Source organism: Polypterus senegalus, chromosome 12 (genome assembly GCF_016835505.1).
Source record: "Polypterus senegalus isolate Bchr_013 chromosome 12, ASM1683550v1, whole genome shotgun sequence".
Lineage (NCBI taxonomy): Eukaryota > Metazoa > Chordata > Cladistia > Polypteriformes > Polypteridae > Polypterus > Polypterus senegalus.
The window spans coordinates 89,913,412-89,931,269 of NC_053165.1; the positions used below are offsets into that span (position 1 = coordinate 89,913,412).

Sequence of the window (17,858 nt, forward strand, 5' to 3'; positions counted from 1 at the left end):
CAGTATTTTTGAGACCTTTCTATGCCATAACAGCATTCTTATTTACAAAATTACAAATGCATTAAAACAAAAAAACTCTCACAAGCCATTTAAGCTCTGGTTGGAGCCCTAGCATGTTCAAAATCTGAGTTGACCTTTTTAAACTGAGTGAGCAGGTTTTTTCAGTGGCTCCACAACCCTGGTTATGACTGGTTATTGGATGGGAATGAAGATACATTTTTCCTGTTTGCTTTTCATGGCAGTGCTGCTCCTCTTCCAATGAGGTGCCTCCTGGACTTCGGTGTTCAGCTGGAGCTGACGATGTGTTATTCAGAAGTCCTGGTAATTTCCTGTAATTTGTTGTTGGAGCATTAGTACTCGGACTTTTGGCCTAATACTTATTCTAATTAGAACATTACACCCACATAGACACCACAATTTCTTCTGTCCGTCGATCCTGTTGTCACACATGTGCAACTGAGTGTCACACTCCAGGCTCATCCTTGGAAAGCAATTCCACCCCTGGGCGAGAGGGGGCACTGTTGCTAATGGGATCATCTCTTTCTGTTCCCACAGCAAAGGAGAAGACGCCCAATGAGGGCAACTGACTCTGCACCTTCTGGTCGGAGGGCTATATATTTGAGGTGCTCACAGAAGATGGCATCTCATTCTGGACTGATGCCTGATAGAGATGGAGCCCCAGTGTCATAGTTAAGGGCTGGAGTGGTGGCTCTGAGGCTAGGGATCCGCACTGGCAATCGGAAAGTCACTGGATCAGATCTCGTAATTGTCAGAAGTGATTCCACTCCGTTGGGCCCTTGAGCAAGGCTGTTAACCTGCAATTGCTCCGTCCTAGGTATGATGTTAACCTGCATCCAGCCCTACAAGCAGGTCTTCTAACTTGCAAGGGTAAATTTGGGGGATGGTGGCAGGACTGGCACTCCAGCCGATGTAAAAAACCTCACACTGTTCCAGTGTGGTGCTGAGGTGTCACCCGTTGCACAGATGCATTTGGGTCCTAATCTGTGGTTTGTCATGTAGTGGGTGTGCCAACATGCTATATCAGCGCAGGCTCCTAATCTCTCTCTCTCTCTCTCACCTGTAGTCTCATACCTTGCACGACCACCCTATGTGTGAACGTGATGCCCCCAGCCTTGGCTTCACCCATTTCCTGGGACATTTATAGTCAGAAACTGAGGAAGGACTAAAACATTACAATTGCTTTTTATTATTATTATTTTTTTTTTACAGGACAATCGCATCAAGACTTCGAAATACAACATCTTCACATTCCTGCCAATCAACCTATTTGAACAATTCCAGCGTGTTGCCAATGCCTACTTTTTGTTCCTGCTTATATTACAGGTAACTTATCCTAAGCAGTGTTTAGGAGGGAGTCCGCCGGGCCTCATTGGCTCTCCCTGGCACTTCAATGAACTTTCAGCCTTTCCTATTGTTGATTAAGCTATTGGAACATTAAGAGCTGCGGATATGGAAAGCTCTTGTCAGATAAAATTATCTTGGAGCGACTGCTTTATGTTATTCAGGAAATTCATTTTGGCAAAGTTTTCAACATTTGGGTTTATCTATGCGTAGACACTGGTGTATCTTAAAAGAAAGACATGCAGATAAATAAGCAGATCAAAAGAGACATGCAAAGCCAATATTTATTCTACAGTACGTCACTGCCAAAGACCTCGACATCTTAGCTTTGAATCCCACTCTGTTGTTTACTTGTGTTTGCGTGGGTGTGCCCCCCATATCCCAAAGAGGTGATTGTGAGGTTACATTGGTGATTCTAAACTGATCCAGTATGAATGGGAGTGTGTGTGTGTGTGAAATTATGAGGTTAATTGGTGATTCTCCACTGATCCAGTATGAATAGGAGTGTGTGTATGTGTGTGTTTGGGGGTCTGTGATGGTCCGCCATCCGCCCCAGGATTGGTTCCTTGTGACGGTGCGGTCTGGCTCCATGCTCCCTCTTCTGATTTAGGAGCCTCTAGAACCCGACATTGTTAGTAATGTAACTGATCTGATGGGGACAAATCACACTGTAGCAAGGGGATGGTGCAAAAAGTGCAAGAGTGCTTTCTTGGTGCAGTCTTCTAACAAACAATCAATAAATAATCCATAAAACAGATGTAAAAAGTGAAGGTTAAAATGAAAAAAAAAAATCCTTTAAAATGAGGCAAAAAAAAAAGAAAAAGGAAGTATTCCTTTCAAAAAAATCTGGTGCCTTCACCATCTAGCTGGCGGCTCCCCTGCTCATCCCATACGGGCCTTGCAGCAGGGGAGTCGCTCTACCACCACAGGTGCAGCTGACCTTCTAACCTGGTCTGGTAGCCTTCCATCCCCTGGCTATGTATGGCTGCCAACGAACCGAGACTCAGGTTCCCCAATGGCCAGGGCGCTCACACTGGGGATCAGCCTCCCAAACCTCTGTGACTCCTGCTACCATCTGCGGCGAGTCATCCTCGGGACTGCTCAGCTGGCCCTCTACTGAGTGTCTGCAACACACTCCTCCTCAGGGGCTCCTCTCCCAGCTGCCTGCTCTCTAGTGAGCCTGCTCTTGCTTGTGCCCGCACTGGCTCTCAGCCTCCTTCTTCTTCTTCTTCTTCTTCTTCCTCCTCCTCTTCCTCTAACGTCCACTTTCTCTCTTTTTTCATTTTTCTTTTTTCTGTTTCTGTGCCAAAAACAACATTTATTTATATAGCACATTTTCATACAAATAATGTAGCTCAAAGTGCTTTACGTGATGAAGAAAAGAGAAATAAAAGACAAAATAAGAATTAGAATAAGACAACACTAATTTACATTGAATAAGAGTAAGGTCCAATGGCCAGGGATGACAGAAAAAGCAAAAAAAAAAAAACTCCAGACGGCTGGAGAGAAAAAATAAAATCTGCAGGGGTTCTGAGGCCACGAGACCACCCAGCCCCCTCTGGACATTCTATCTAACACAAATGAAAACAGTCCTCTTTGTATTTAGGGTTCTCATGGAAAGACTTGATGATGATGGTCATGCAGACTTCTGGCTTTTAATGCCAGCCCATACTTGTACGGCTCCGTGAGCGCAGCGTCTTAATCGCGTACCGCAGGAAGCTGATGAAGTAATTGAGAACGATCGCACCCTCACGTGCAGGTGCGACTTGCCCCAATTACCTCACTAACTCCTCGTGGTTGTGCGTTCGCGCCCACGGAGATTGACACGGCTATTTGGATTTTTTAAATTTGCCCTTTACCTTCAGAGCTGTCTTGTGTACAATGCTGCTATGATTGGCTCCCCATAACTCACTGCTGGGTTACACGAGCCTGAGGAAGTCGTGTTACCTGAAGATTCTCGAAGTTCATGAACGATATGAACATGTGATTTTTAAAGGGGCGGGGACAAAGGCAAAGTGGGTGGTGCCACTTCTTTATTTTTCAAGGAACGTTTTTGAAATATCCCAGTGAGCAAGTACTGTCACTACTTAGAAGCTTACTTAGGCTTTGTATAACAGTCGTTGATTGAGTCTCTGAAAGGAGCTATATAAGATCAATATTGGGATGACTGGTGACTGATAAAGTGATTTTGTTGAAGGACAGGCCGACATGTTGAGTCTGCAAGATATTTGTCAGAGTGGATTTATTGTGGAGCAATGCAGGCCTGTAGTAAAAAAAAAAAAAAACTAAAGATACTTAGACAAGACTATTATTAAAGACAGTATGATGCTGGCAGTGAATATAAGATTTTATACAGACACAAGACCACCAAGCTTGTTTGGTTAGCAGTTAGATAACTTGTCCCCATATCTCATCCAAACATTTTTGTTTTACAAACTTTAAAGAGTTTCTGTTTTAAAGACTTAACTCTGAAGTTTGTTCCGGATGCCCACCAAGTGCTTCTCTCGTTTTCTGTCTGGAATGCACTTTGCTGTGACTCCAACTAGCGGCCCCTGTGTCACGGACTATTGTGAGCATGAAAATACCAGGAGATGATGCATGAAAACAAAAGACACGGTCAAGAATAGAAACTGGGAATTCCAGTCGAGGACCAGCAGCCAAAATCAAAAGAACAAGGTGACCTCCAGTGACGCTTGGCCCCTGTGACAGTTCGGGTTGGCACCAAAGTCCCTGGCAGCACTCAAACCCGAACTATTGATAGTGATAACTCGAGAATGAAGACACATACCACAGCAGAGGAAGGTGCAAAGTGCTCTGTGCTTTTATTCTTAAACACAACAAGGGTTCAAACAGCGAAGTCCGATCTTTAATAAATAAATAAATAAATAAATAATCCATAGGAAAATAAAGTTAAAATCCTGACAGTAATCCTTTCAGTAAAACAATCAGGAGTCTCCTCTAATAACTCATTACGGTCTTGTAGCCAGAGGAGACGGCCTCTCGACAGGCACAGTCAGCCAACTGAAATCCAGGCTCAGGTCCCCACCTGTTGGTTCATTGGGGTCTGCGTGAGGGGTGCTGCACCGAGCATCGCTCTGTCTCAGAAGAGGAGCCACCCCTTCATCCCCCCTGGAGTGCCTGCCACAAGGTCATCCACACGACTGCCTTCCTGCACTCCTTCACACGGACCCCAACAGATCCTGCCTTCTTACCATCTTCCACTTTATCCTCCATGTCTCAGATGTCTTTCTTGTTCTTCTCTTGTTTCCTGCACTGACTCCTCTTTTATCCATCTGTGGGACAATTACGACTCGCAGGATGTCAATGAGACATTTGGATTTTTTATTATAGGTATAGTAGGCAGGATTGGATAGATAGATAGATAGAAAAGGCACTAAATACAGTATAAAGAGAGTTAAATAGATAGATAGATAGTAAAGGCACTAAATACAGTAGATAGATAGATAGATAGATAGATAGATAGATAGATAGATAGATAGATAGATAGATAGAGAGAGAGAAAAGGCACTATATACAGTAGATAGATAGATAGATAGATAGATAGATACTGCATTGATCCCGAGGGAAATTTAAATACCAGTAGCCAAGGATTATACCAAGTTATATTCAAACATTTACGTACACACTATTTACAGTAAATAACATTAAGTGCGTACCCAGGGCTTGTAATCTCAGAGTCCAATAAAGGGAATGTAGATGGCGCATACAATAATGCCAGTGCAATGGGAACTGTGCAAATAACGTCATAATAAAGTGTCATAATAGTAAAGAAAAAGTAAAATAAAGTGACATAGCTTATGTTAATAGGATAACAGTGACGCATTATGAAAAAAGGTTATACACTAGTGACCAAGTAGTGAGATTTCAGGTGTGGTGCACAGCTAAAATAGCTTATGAGCAGAGAAGGAGCATCAGGGTCTGAACTGAACCCCAATCCCCCCAGCCCCACACAAAGGGCCCCATTGGGTAGAGTTAAAGAGTCTAATGGTGCTGGAGACAAAGATCTTTTAAATCTATCCTTATAGCAGTTCCGTGATAGCAACTTACCACTAAACAATTAGTGTTTAATTATGGTGGTGTACAGTGGGTGATGTTCATTGTCCATAATAGATAGCAGCTTCCCTAGTGTCCTCCTCTCTGCCACTGTCACCAGAGAGTCCATTTCCATGCCAACCACAGGTCCTGCTCGCTTAATCTGCTTCTCAATACAATCAGCAGCTCTTCTCTTCAAGCAAAGAGCACACCTCAGCCTAGAAGAGAGCACTGGCCGACACCGACAGACAGAACATCTGCAGGAGTTTCTTACATACGTATGTTAAAGGGGCCGAGCCTCCTCAGGGAACAGCGCCGGCTTTGCCCCTTCCTGAACAGAGCGTTTGTGTTCTCTGAGCAGTTCAGCCTGTCATCTGACTGCACTGCAAGGTATTTATAGGTCCTGACCCGCTCCACATCAACCCCTTCAATGGAGACAGGTCTCAGTGGTGGTCTAGACCTGTGACAGTCCACGCCCATCTCCTTGGTTTTGGAGGTGCTCAATGAAAGTTGGTTTGACCGACACCATGCTACAAAGTAATTCACCAGACCCCTGTACTACTCCTCCTGATGTCCACCCCTGACTTACCCCACAATGGCAGTGTCATCTGAGAACTTCTGCATATGGTAAGTGTCAGAATTGTAGTCTGATGTGTACAGGGTGAAGAGGAAAGGAGAACGGGGCTCCTGTCCTAGTGATTGCAGTCTCTGAGGTTCAGTTCACCAGTCTGACAAACTGAGGTCTGCCAGTGAGGTGTAATCTGCTTCACCAGAGGCTTTAATTCTTCTAGATCTGTGTAGTTTATCTTATGAGGTCTCCAAAAGAATTACTCCAGCATCCTCCAAGGACATGCAGATCCTATAATGAACCCTGACTGTTGGTCATCTTGTTTCTTATATGGGGAAAGAATGGAACTTCAGAGAAGGTCTGGAAGTGATGCCAGTGGGCTTCTCCTTCACTCCAAGGCCAGTAACTTCATTCCTTGTTTCACCTCTTGAGCAAAGCCCCCAAGACGCCCCCAGTAAGCCATATGTGTGACACCCTACAGCGGAGTGCATGCAGAAAGTCTTCAGACCCCCTCACTCTCTGCACACTTTTTAGTGTTGTCGATTTAATTTGAAAGGGATGCATTTGCCATTTTGGCCCATCAATCTACACTCCATAACCAAGTTTACAGAATGGTTTAAAAATCAAAAACTGAAATCTCACCTTTACTTCAGTTTGCAGACTCTTTGTTGTTGCACTCCAAACTGGTGCCTCCTGTTTGCTTTAATTCTTCTTGAGATGATTCTAGAACTTGATTGAAATCGACCCACGTATTTGGAAGCACCTGATCGGTCTTCCTTTAATCTTTCACCTTCTATAATGAATAAATGGCCATGACACCCACCAGGAAATTTCAAATGAACTGTGAAAGCGCAGGCTGGCAGGTTAAGGGACAGCCACATAGTGAGGTGTTTTAGTGGCCACTGGACTTTACACCAAAGGTGGCTGAGCAGCTCTACTGTCTACTCGGTTACTAAAATAGGTGAAGTGCCTTGGAATGGATTAAGTATGGAAAAGCCTTGTAAAAACATAAGGTGGGTGGGCTGTATGCTTCAGAGTAACACTTTCCCAGAATCCTTCTGGTTCTAAACAAGATTTCCAGGCTCCGTTACTCAACTCAAATTAGCTGTTCTTTCCTTCCAGCTAATTCCTGAGATCTCCTCACTGTCCTGGTTTACCACCATCGTGCCTTTGGTGCTTGTACTAACGATCACTGCTGTCAAAGATGCTACAGATGACTATGTGAGTATCACAACAATATTTATGTGCCATCTTTGAGCATGTTATGGGGTATGTGAGGAGCTTAGCAGCATCACAGAAATCCACACGAAAGAAAGTGGCAATTTGGTTTTCGCATCAGAAAGCCACCAGTCACAGGGCTTAGTCAGCTTAAGTATGTTTAAAGCTTCAGCATGAAGCAAACTGAGAAACCTATAAAAATGTGAAAGGAAAATCAATGCCTGCTTTATTGACATTGGTATTTTAGATATGCTATATACAGTGCGTGAGTGTGTACATATATACGTACGTATATATATTGTAGCAGATCAGCCCCCGAACACAGACGGACAGACACCAGATGTCCAAAAATCACACACGTTTAATAATCTTCATTGTTCTTTACAGCACCACACAATGCATAAATCAGCCACAATTACTTTTTTCATTTCTCTTTCCTCTATTCTTCTGCCGCCCTCACTCCTCCACTCGTAAACTCCGTCCTTTTCTTCCCGACTCCGGCTCGACTAATGGAGTGAGGTGGCCCCTTTCATAATGCCCCGGATGTGCTCCAGGTGCTTCGTGACAATCTTCCAGCAGCATTTCCGGGTGTGGAGGAGTCATCTATAATCATCTGGGCGCCCCCCCAATGGTGATCATGTGGCCCCCATGTGGACCAGGGTGGCTGCCCTCTTGTGGCCTAGGATCTCCAGCCAGCCGCCACAATATATATATATATATATATACACAGTGCATCTGGAAAGTATTCACAGCGCATCACTTTTTCCACATTTTGTTATGTTACAGCCTTATTCCAAAATGGATTAAATTCATTTTTTTCCTCAGAATTCTACACACAACACCCCATAATGACAACGTGAAAAAAGTTTACTTGAGATTTTTGCAAATTTACTGAAAAAAATAAAAAAACTGAGAAATCACGTGTACATAAGTATTCACAGCCTTTGCCATGAAGCTCCAAATTGAGCTCTGGTGCATCCTGTTTCCCCTGATCATCCTTGAGATGTTTCTGCAGCTTCATTAGAGTCCACCTGTGGTAAATTCAGTTGATTGGACATGGACAAAGTCCAGTTGGTAAGCCGGATTTTTTTTAAACAAATGCTGTTTTGCTCCCTATAATCATCCCTCCCCATTGCATGTTCAAGCCCGTTTTGGCCAGTTTATTGCAGGTTTCAGTGGCGCCTATGTAATGAATATCAATATATGCACACACACTTTTGACAAGTAGTAATTTGCTTTTTTGAATTATATTCTAGTTTCGCCACAAAAGTGACAACCAAGTCAACAACAGACATTCTCAGGTACTCATCGATGGCAAGTAAGTGAATTGAAATATCTGCCTTTTGCATTGTTCTCCAGATTATTAAACAGACAGCTCTCATAATATGTGGGGGTTTCCTGAGACCTGAGATTTATGCATCTGAATGTTATGCCAAGGGTACCTTTGTAAATGATTTGAGTGCTGATGTTAATTATGTCCAGGATTTTGTTCTTGCATTGTGCTTGGAGCTGCCAGGTTAGCCTTTGACCCCCATTACCTTGCAAAGCAATTTTTCTTAAATTTGTTTTTTCTCATGACCCAATCTTGCCCTTCTTAGTGCCTTCGAGACACAGAATTGCTGGCGACAGTATTACTGGCGTAGAAGGGGGTTAACTGCTTGGTGATTTGGCACCAATAGTCATAGTGGACCAATGCTGCTTGCTTTAAACACCTGCAGTGACCCATCATGGGACTGTTCACAAACTGTATAGTGACTCACGCCACTGCACAACCCAAAGGCAGGCAACCTGTGATCCATAATGGGTCGTGTCCTATAGTTTAAGACCCTGTGCTTTAGAGGATTAGGCAGGTTCAGTATAGATGCAATATTAAAAAACAAAAGTTTGAATTACATTTCTGGTCCATATGCAGCTGTTATATCAGTACGGTATCTAATGAGACAACTCAGCGTCAGCACTCTCATACTAACAGAGACTTGTCATATCAGAGGGGGGACCCACAAATTCCCAGAATTGTTAAAACAAAAAAAAACTGTTATAAAACTTACAGCAATTTACTTTTAGTTAATTTCAAAATACTTACCGTGAGACGCAATCCACTTGTCCCAGCACTTCTGTTAACATTTCCTGTACTCCTCTTTGGTCACTGTGTCTAGAGCCTCCTGTATTTCTTCCATGATTGCAAATCTTTTACCCATCACTCTCAATTTGAATTTTGGGAGCAAAAAGAAGCTAAAGAAAGTGAGATCTGGCAAGTACAGGGGGTGTGAAGCAACAACCACATTGCTGTTGGTCAAAAACTCCTTGACTGACAGCGCGGTGTGTGCAGGAGTGTCATCACGGCTCAAAATTCAGTTCTACGTGTGTCGCTGCTCTAGACGTCTTTTATCTTTTTTGTTCCCTAATAGATTTTCGTAGACACCTCAGCAGCTCCATGTCATTTCACTGATTAACAGTCCGCTCACTCTTTACAAACAAGTTCATCAAAGCCGAAAAACATGATCATTGTTGTCTCTTGAAAAATCTGTCAGATCACCGAAGTCACCTGATCGATTATAGAATATGTGCCAGAAAGATGAACTCGATCAGGTTAGCATGATGCTACTTGGCGTACTGATTGACCGGACTGTAGGCATATGATACCTAACTACACCCTGATCCCATGCTACGGACCACCTCTGAGAATGTTTTAGTCCATCCCCAACTGTAATTCTAACCTAACTACGGACCACCTCTGAGAATGTTTTAGTCCATCCCCAACCGTAATTCTAACCTAACTACGGACCACCTCTGAGAATGTTTTAGTCCATCCCCAACCGTAATTCTAACCTAACTACGGACCACCTCTGAGAATGTTTTAGTCCATCCCCAACCGTAATTCTAACCTAACTACGGACCACCTCTGAGAATGTGTGAGTCCATCCCCAACCGTAATTCTATCTTGAGTCCTCCATCCTTCATCCTGCACTTGGACAGATAGAAGGCTCACCTGTGTGGGCAATGGATCAGGAATGCATTTGGAATTTGTTTAAAAAATACAGTATGCTTCAGTCTCAAAAGAATATTCAAACACATTATAGCAGTATCCCAAAACAGTCAAAATTTTTAATTACATTGGAATGTAGTGTAAGATAGGAATCAGCCTGAATGGCATGCCAGTCTATTACAGGACACACTCAGCCATATTGGGCCAATTTAGAGAAACCGACTAAAGGCTGTGTCACATGACATGACTTTTCCAATGATTTTTTAGTCATGGGCCTGCATTTACATAATCTTAGTGAGTCGAAGGCTTCTGTAAAAGTAGTCGTGTAATGTGAAATGCCAACGATTTTCAGTCATAGCCTTCATTTACATAATCTCGGCGATTTGGAGGCAGTTGTGTATTGTTACATGTCCATCAACTCAGTCCAACTAGTCCACGACTTGTTCCGGAAAAATCAAATCCGTTTTGTCTTTAGTTGTAAGGGTGGGCTCCGTGTACATGACTAATGACAACCTATGAATGCTCACCCAGAAGTATAATTCATGTAACGCAGTGACAAGGAATAAAGAACCTTTAGTGTTTTGAACCCTCACAGACAGAAGAGGAGCTCATCTGTCTGATGTCTCATATTTTATGTACCACGATAGAATGAACAGATGTGAGCATTAGTATGCTTTGCCCCCTATGATCCAAGTTACCCAAACTATTCTATAATTATTTACCACTCTGATGCTGATCTTTCTGATCATAAAATAGGTCATTACGATAGCAATTGATGAGAAGAATTCATAATTAAGTGCAGAATTATGGCATTTGAAGGTTCCTCTAGGGTGCCTCTTTCTCTTGCACGATTTGGCTCCAAAACTAATCAGCACATCGGCATCTCATAACAGGCTTAAGTTTCGAGTTTGGTAGTTTTCTGTCCAGCCGTTTTAGCTCTAGACCGTCCTCAAGAAACTGTGACAAACAGACACACACCCATCATCGAAAGATCAGGGCACCCTAAAACATCGAGATCCGTCGAAAACCTAAGATTGAAATTTTTGACGAATCTAAAACTTTCGCTCCTCCCGCATGGATGATAGGTTGTGATGTTAGGGTGGGGGAGGGCACAAAGCAATAAAAGAGACAACTCTGCGGCTGAACTCGCTGTACCCGTTAAAGCTTTGTACATCACCAGGTCCCCCAGGTAGCACGCTATTGCCTGTCTGAGAAAGGGGTGAGCACAACTGTGCTGGAAGGTCCTCACTCAGTTTCTAAATTTCACATGCCCGGTAATTTTTTCTGTCGGGTAAATTATAACAGAACAGCAACTGCAGTCAGCAACTCTGACATAACCAATGACTACAAGTCACCTAATATGACATCAGTGTAACAAGACAAGCACTTCTTGGGGCAACGAGCTGTTAAAGAATTCAACAAATTAAAATGGAAAATGTGTTGTACATGTGAATACGTTCAGCATGTTTGTCATGTCGGAATTGTTGTTTGGAAAAGAGGATGAGTGAGCCGTGAACTTCCTTTAGCTGACTTGATACACCATTCATTGTGCAGCAAGAGCAAGACTGAATGAGGAGTCTGTCCTGATTGGATCAGCCCTGCTGGAGGAGGTCAGAAATGGGGCAGGGTTTATCAAGCTAGCCAATCAAAGAACAGAACAGATGTCCTGCTCCAATACAGTGCCTCCGGGAGTATAAAAAGTATAAATGTAAGGGAAGTGATGATAACCTATGAGTGGGAGCTTGGAGACTAAGAGTCCAGAATGGACAGACCAGCTTGTTCAGCCATTGTAGGGTCAAATGCCCACCATTATCACCGAGCTCAAAGTGTTGCTTCTCTCCTGCATTTCTGGGTTAACATTTCTGTGTAACGCTTGGATGATTTTTGAATGCCTTCCATTCAAGCCCATTTCTTTTTTGTGTCATTTCATTGCAGATTGCAAAATGAAAAATGGATGAACGTACGCGTTGGAGACATCATCAAGTTGGAGAACAATCAGTTTGTTGCTGTAAGTACCGGTGAAATGCAACCCCCCTGTGAGGCTGCTGGGTTGCTCTGCATGAAATATTCGTAATAATTTCATTTGACGGGAGGCACCCGAACAGAGTCTTGAACGGATGGAAATATTTAGCATGGAAAAAGTCCATGGGGGAGCTGGAGCTGTTCTGTTTCAACCTGCACCCATAAGATTGCCACCTGGAAGCTCTTCCGGGCCAGACAGAACCTCACACCCTCACAGGGTAACCTGCCTTCTCCTCAATAGCTCTCCATAGCAGAACATGAGGACTCCAACAGGGCTGCCCCACCAGAACTACAACTCCCATGCAGCCCTCTGGGTATTCCGAATGCGAGACATGCCAGGGGGTGCTGCCAACAAATGGCCTTGGAAGGCAGTCTCCTTCTGTCCTTCTGCAAAGATGGCTTCCCAACCAGGAAAGGTACCATCAACCAACTCAGATGGAGTGCCCATCCATCCACATCCTCCTTCAGTAGCAGATCTTCCATCCATCATCCAACCCGCTATATCCTAACTACCGGGTCACGGGGGTCTGCTGGAGCCAATTCCAGCCAACACAGGGCGCAAGGCAGGAAACAAACCCCGGGCAGGGCACCAGCCCACCGCAAGTAGCAGATCTTATAAAAATTATTTTTTTACGTTGTTTAAACTATGCTGGGCTGTAGTCATCAAGGAGCTCAATTTCTCATTTTTTGGTGAAAATGGTCATTTTGACAACTGAAAGTCATTTTTGATTCTCCACAGACACGCATAGAGACGCCATGCTAAAATCAACCTTCTTGATGTTTTGAACCTTGCAGAATCAGAATCTGTACTTAAACTTGATAACAAATTTTTGACTCCATAACCAAAGTATCAACAAAACTAAAATTGCATTAACTTTGCTTTGATTTCTGAAGTGCAAGACTCACATCAAACAAACACGTGGCAGATGAAAGGCTGTCACAACCGCCCTCACGTTCGGGTGACAGTGAAACTTGAGTGAAGTCTGAACTCGGCCATGCCAAACCGTACTTTCTTTTAAAAGTCTCACAATCTCTTGACACAAATTCCCCAGTTCAGGAGTAAAAAATACACATAAACACATCAAAATAAATGTTTGGCAAATATAAAGTGATTACATTAAAAAGATGGAATATTAAACTCACCCCAGAATTCCACAATCCTGAAATAAATGCAAATATTGTGTACAGTGATTTACTTAAAAAGTAGAAATCAATCCACAACCTCCGTGGCCTTAACTTCAACACATTAATAATCACAAACCGAAGAACAAACCACCACATACGCACACAAAGTCCAACAGAAAGCATAGTGCTTGTATGGACACGGATGGGAGTCGGCAAACTGAAGACGTGAAATGAAAGCGACTGACTCTGGGCCAATTGGGCCATTCTGAAGTGTGAACCAAGTGAGTCCAGAAAGCAGTGCCACAGCAGTGGGTACGGGGCGATGAGACATCCAAAACACTTCAGTGCCCCCTGTAAACGATAGAGAAGTGGCCACAGGCAAATCAGAGCAGCTTTTCAAATGTTGATTGTGACCTCAAGATTTTCTGAGGCATTGTTTTCTTCTCTATCTCTAGTTAAAATGTGCAGCCCTTTTTTTAACTTGTTCAAGGAGAGCTTCTAAATAAACCTGAACTTCTCCTCCTTCTCCACAGGCAGACTTGCTGCTTTTGTCTAGCAGTGAACCTTATGGGCTTTGCTATGTTGAAACAGCTGAGCTGGATGGGTAAGTGCGCACTCCGTCATTAATGGTTTAGGAAGACATTTGTCACGTACTGTTCAGTGATATCTATCTATCTATCTATCTATCTATCTATCTATCTATCTATCTATCTATCTATCTATCTATCTATCTATCTATCTATCTATCTATCTATCTATCTATCGTATCCTGCCTACTACACTACAATTAATATCTATCTATCTATCTATCTATCTATCATATCCTGCCTACTACACTATAATTAATATCTATCTATCTATCTATCTATCTATCTATCTATCTATCTATCTATCTATCTATCTATCTATCTATCTATCATATCCTGCCTACTACACTATAATTAATATCTATCTATCTATCTATCTATCTATCTATCTATCTATCTATCTATCTATCTATCTATCATATAGCACCTTTCATATATATCTGGAGATACCCTAGAGAAACCAGTTCTAATCTTTTTATTTATTGTGAAAGGTTGAAGCCTTTGTTCATTTTCTTAGACTTTCTGTTTAATGGTCTTGGGATGGAATTCTCAAAAGTTTGGCTTATTTTTGGAATTAAATACAGGCAGAAAATAGAAGTTAGTGTGTAACTGGAAATTTCCTATTAGGGCAAGCCAAACTAGCGATCTTGAAAATGAGAAGAAAAAGAAAAAGACGCCAAGGTGACTGATGCACAGCCATTGTTCAAAGTTCTTGTTATATGTAGACTGAAAAATGAATTTACCTACCATTAGCTAATTAACAACTTGGAAGCCCTTCCCTTGTGGGGAACAGGACAGGATGTGCTGTTGTGGGTGGGGGGTGGGTGAACTGGGGCTGAACTGGTAATTAATGGAAAGTACTGGAAATATCTCAAAGAGTTATTCAAAGTTATGTGTGGAGTAGGAGGCGTGTAATGAGGGTGTAGTGATGGAGTAAACTAATCATGGATTGTGTCTTTCTTGTTTATAAAATGCAATCTACTTGTGTTTACTTATCATGGACAATTATTTAATGTGTGGTGTAGGAGGCAAGTACTGCGGGAGTAATGGTGGAGTAATGTAATTATTCACTTTCTTGTTAATTTCTTACTTATTTATTACCTGCATAATATTAATGTGTATGTATTTTATACTGTTGTGCAAAATAAAGTTTATTTAAAAAAAATACAAATAATTAAATATCTATCTATCTATCTATCTATCTATCTATCTATCTATCTATCTATCTATCTATCTATCTATCTATCTATCTATTATATAGTGCCTTACATATCTCTCTAACTCTCTATGTATTATATAGTGCCTTACACATCTATCTAACTCTGTCTCTTATATAGTGCCTTACACATCTATCTGACTCTCTTTGTATTATATAGTGCCTTACACATTTAGTTGTCTGTCTATACAGTAAGTACCCCTTTTTCAGTTCTACAGTTGTACATATTACTTGAGGATCTCTGTAATATTTTAGCCCTTTTCAAATGTTATTAGCATTACTTGAGTAGTTGGAGTAAAGTAATTATGACCGGAGAATCTCTGTAATTTTAATCCGATCCAAATTGCTCAAAGATTCAATTTTACTGACATAATGATTCACAGACTAGTTTAATCTGGGTTATTTATTATTGATTTTTTTATAGAAGGTAAAAGACTCCATAATATTTACTGACATGAATGTGAAGTCTGTAAAAAGCTACTGACATGAGCAATTCGGATCGGATTAAAATGACTGTTTTTCATAGAGGATTCTGGGTGATCCTATTTTCCCGCCTCATACTCTGTCATGGAGACCTTAACAAAATGCCTCAGATCCCCTACACTTACCAACTCGGTTCTACTTGAATAATAAGCTGACTACACTAACTAATGAGAATCAATACGTGGGATATCCAACAAGGGACTACACATAGTACAGCTGTCACAAATTAATGTAGTGGAGAGCAGGACTTTAGGGACTTCCAAAAACTTGACTTGATGTTATTTTGGAGTAGCCAGGTGAATCGGACTGGTGAGCTTGTTGGTCTGAATGCTTACACCTCCATTAAAGCAGGCAGGCTGATGGGCCGGGATGAGTGAGTGTGGCTTCAGATGGCCACCAGTCCAGAGATGGGTCCTGCTTTTGCCCAATAGACTGTTAGGATCGACTCTAACCTTTCACAGCTCTGTCATGAATGTAGTCTGCTCTGAAACGGGTTTCCTTGCTACCTTTGGTAAATTTACAAATTGCCAAGCACCATTATAGTGGCTGTGGAAAATGAAACAGAATCCCAAATAATAAGTTAGGCTTCAGCTCACCTGTTAAAGTCCATTATATCAAAGCGATCATCGGAAAGCCTTTTTACATCATGTTGACTTTCTCTCCTAATGTAGGGAGACGAATTTGAAGGTCCGTCAAGCCTTAACGGTGACCTCAGAACTCGGGGCTGATATCAGCTGCCTGGCGGAGTTTAATGGTAAGCAATCCTTTTTTTTTCCAATTCTGTTTAATCCTACTTATAGTTGATTAATTCATCTGAAGAACACGGTTTTTAGTCTCCCTTTATTATTAAAGGGCTCTATATAAAGTTCAACTAACTAGTCATCCAGAACTTTTGACTTCTTCTTCATCTTCATCTTCATTGATTAATTCATTAACATCTACATTGGTCGACTGACTAGACTGATATATAGATTGCTTAACTGAAAACATTCTGATTGGTCAATTGACTGAAACATATTTAGGTTAATCACTAGTGTGACCTCCAGGGGGCGTTGAACCTCACAGACACAGGCCCTGGTACAATAAAAGATTTATTAACATGAATACCTCGTACAAAAGGCACCAAAAGTAACATAAATGAAATATAAATCTTCTCTCTCTTTATTTTTCTCTCCTTCCATTCCTCCAGGCAAGCTTTGTCCTCAACCACCTGACTCTTAGACCCAGGAGTGCTTCCTGTGCCAGGGCATACCCTGATGGAAGTACTTACGGGTTAATTGGAAATCCCAAAGAGTAGGGACTGTGAATCCCTTCAGCTCCATCTGGTGGCCTCCACAAATCCCAACTGGGCTGCCAAACAGGACTACAGGTCCCAGCATGCCCTGAGGGTGTCCGTGTGGGAATCCTAATCCAGGGAGTGCTGCCACCTAGTGTACTGGAGGAGAGAATAATCAGCAATGTTAGTCTCCCCCAGTCCTTCCATTGCAGTGGCCTCTTTGTTCAACCCTGGCTGGGGTGCCAGTCTCTGCATGCTGTCCATTACAGTAGTGATGAGCAAAATGATTTGTGTGAAATGGAATTAGCAGCAAAGTGATTTGCACAAAATGAAATTGGCATCCACATCTATTGACTTTCTGTCATCTTCGTTGTTTAATTGATTAACATCTAGATAAGAATGTAGATTGTCAGTCAGTCTTTCTCCAACCCGCTATATCCTATAACAGGGTCATGGGGGTCTGCTGGAGCCAATCCTTGCCAATCACGAGCAGGGTGCCAGCCCACCGCAGGGCACATACACACACAAAGCACACTCTAGGGACAATTTAGGATCGCCAATGCACCTAACCGCCATGTCTTTAGAGTGTGGGAGGAAACCCACGCAGAAACAGGGACAACATGCAAACTCCACACAGGGAGGACCCGGAAAGCGAACCAGGGTTTCCTAACTGCGAGGCAGCAGCGCCACCGTGCCGCCCATGTAGATTGTTTAACTGACAAACTCCTGAATGGTCAATTGACTAAAGAATATTTAGATAATTCACTAGTGCTGTGTGGAATCGAATTAGCGGTGACGCAATTTGCGTTAAATTGGATTAGCATGTTTCACTTTGAAAACTGATAAATTGTGTTTTGCTTCTAGTGAAATCCATGCCATTCACAAGAAAAGTGTTTAGTTCCAGGCTGGAAGTGTTTTCATGAAATAATTCTGCAAGTGCCTTGAGCATGGGAAAGGCACCA

At 42.3% G+C, this 17,858-nt stretch overlaps 1 protein-coding gene across 3 annotated transcripts in view; it reads left to right on the forward strand.

Annotated features, from left to right (window-relative positions):
• atp8b4 (ATPase phospholipid transporting 8B4) overlaps window positions 1-17,858 on the forward strand; it is a 248,513-nt gene that overhangs the window by 157,803 nt on the left and 72,852 nt on the right. For all 3 annotated transcript variants that reach the window (XM_039772860.1, XM_039772859.1, XM_039772861.1), the window contains 6 exons: window positions 1,231-1,344; window positions 7,106-7,204; window positions 8,458-8,519; window positions 12,123-12,195; window positions 13,868-13,938; window positions 16,292-16,374. In XM_039772860.1, the coding sequence (XP_039628794.1) occupies window positions 1,231-1,344; window positions 7,106-7,204; window positions 8,458-8,519; window positions 12,123-12,195; window positions 13,868-13,938; window positions 16,292-16,374 (502 nt within the window). The remainder of the gene's footprint in view (window positions 1-1,230; window positions 1,345-7,105; window positions 7,205-8,457; window positions 8,520-12,122; window positions 12,196-13,867; window positions 13,939-16,291; window positions 16,375-17,858) is intronic.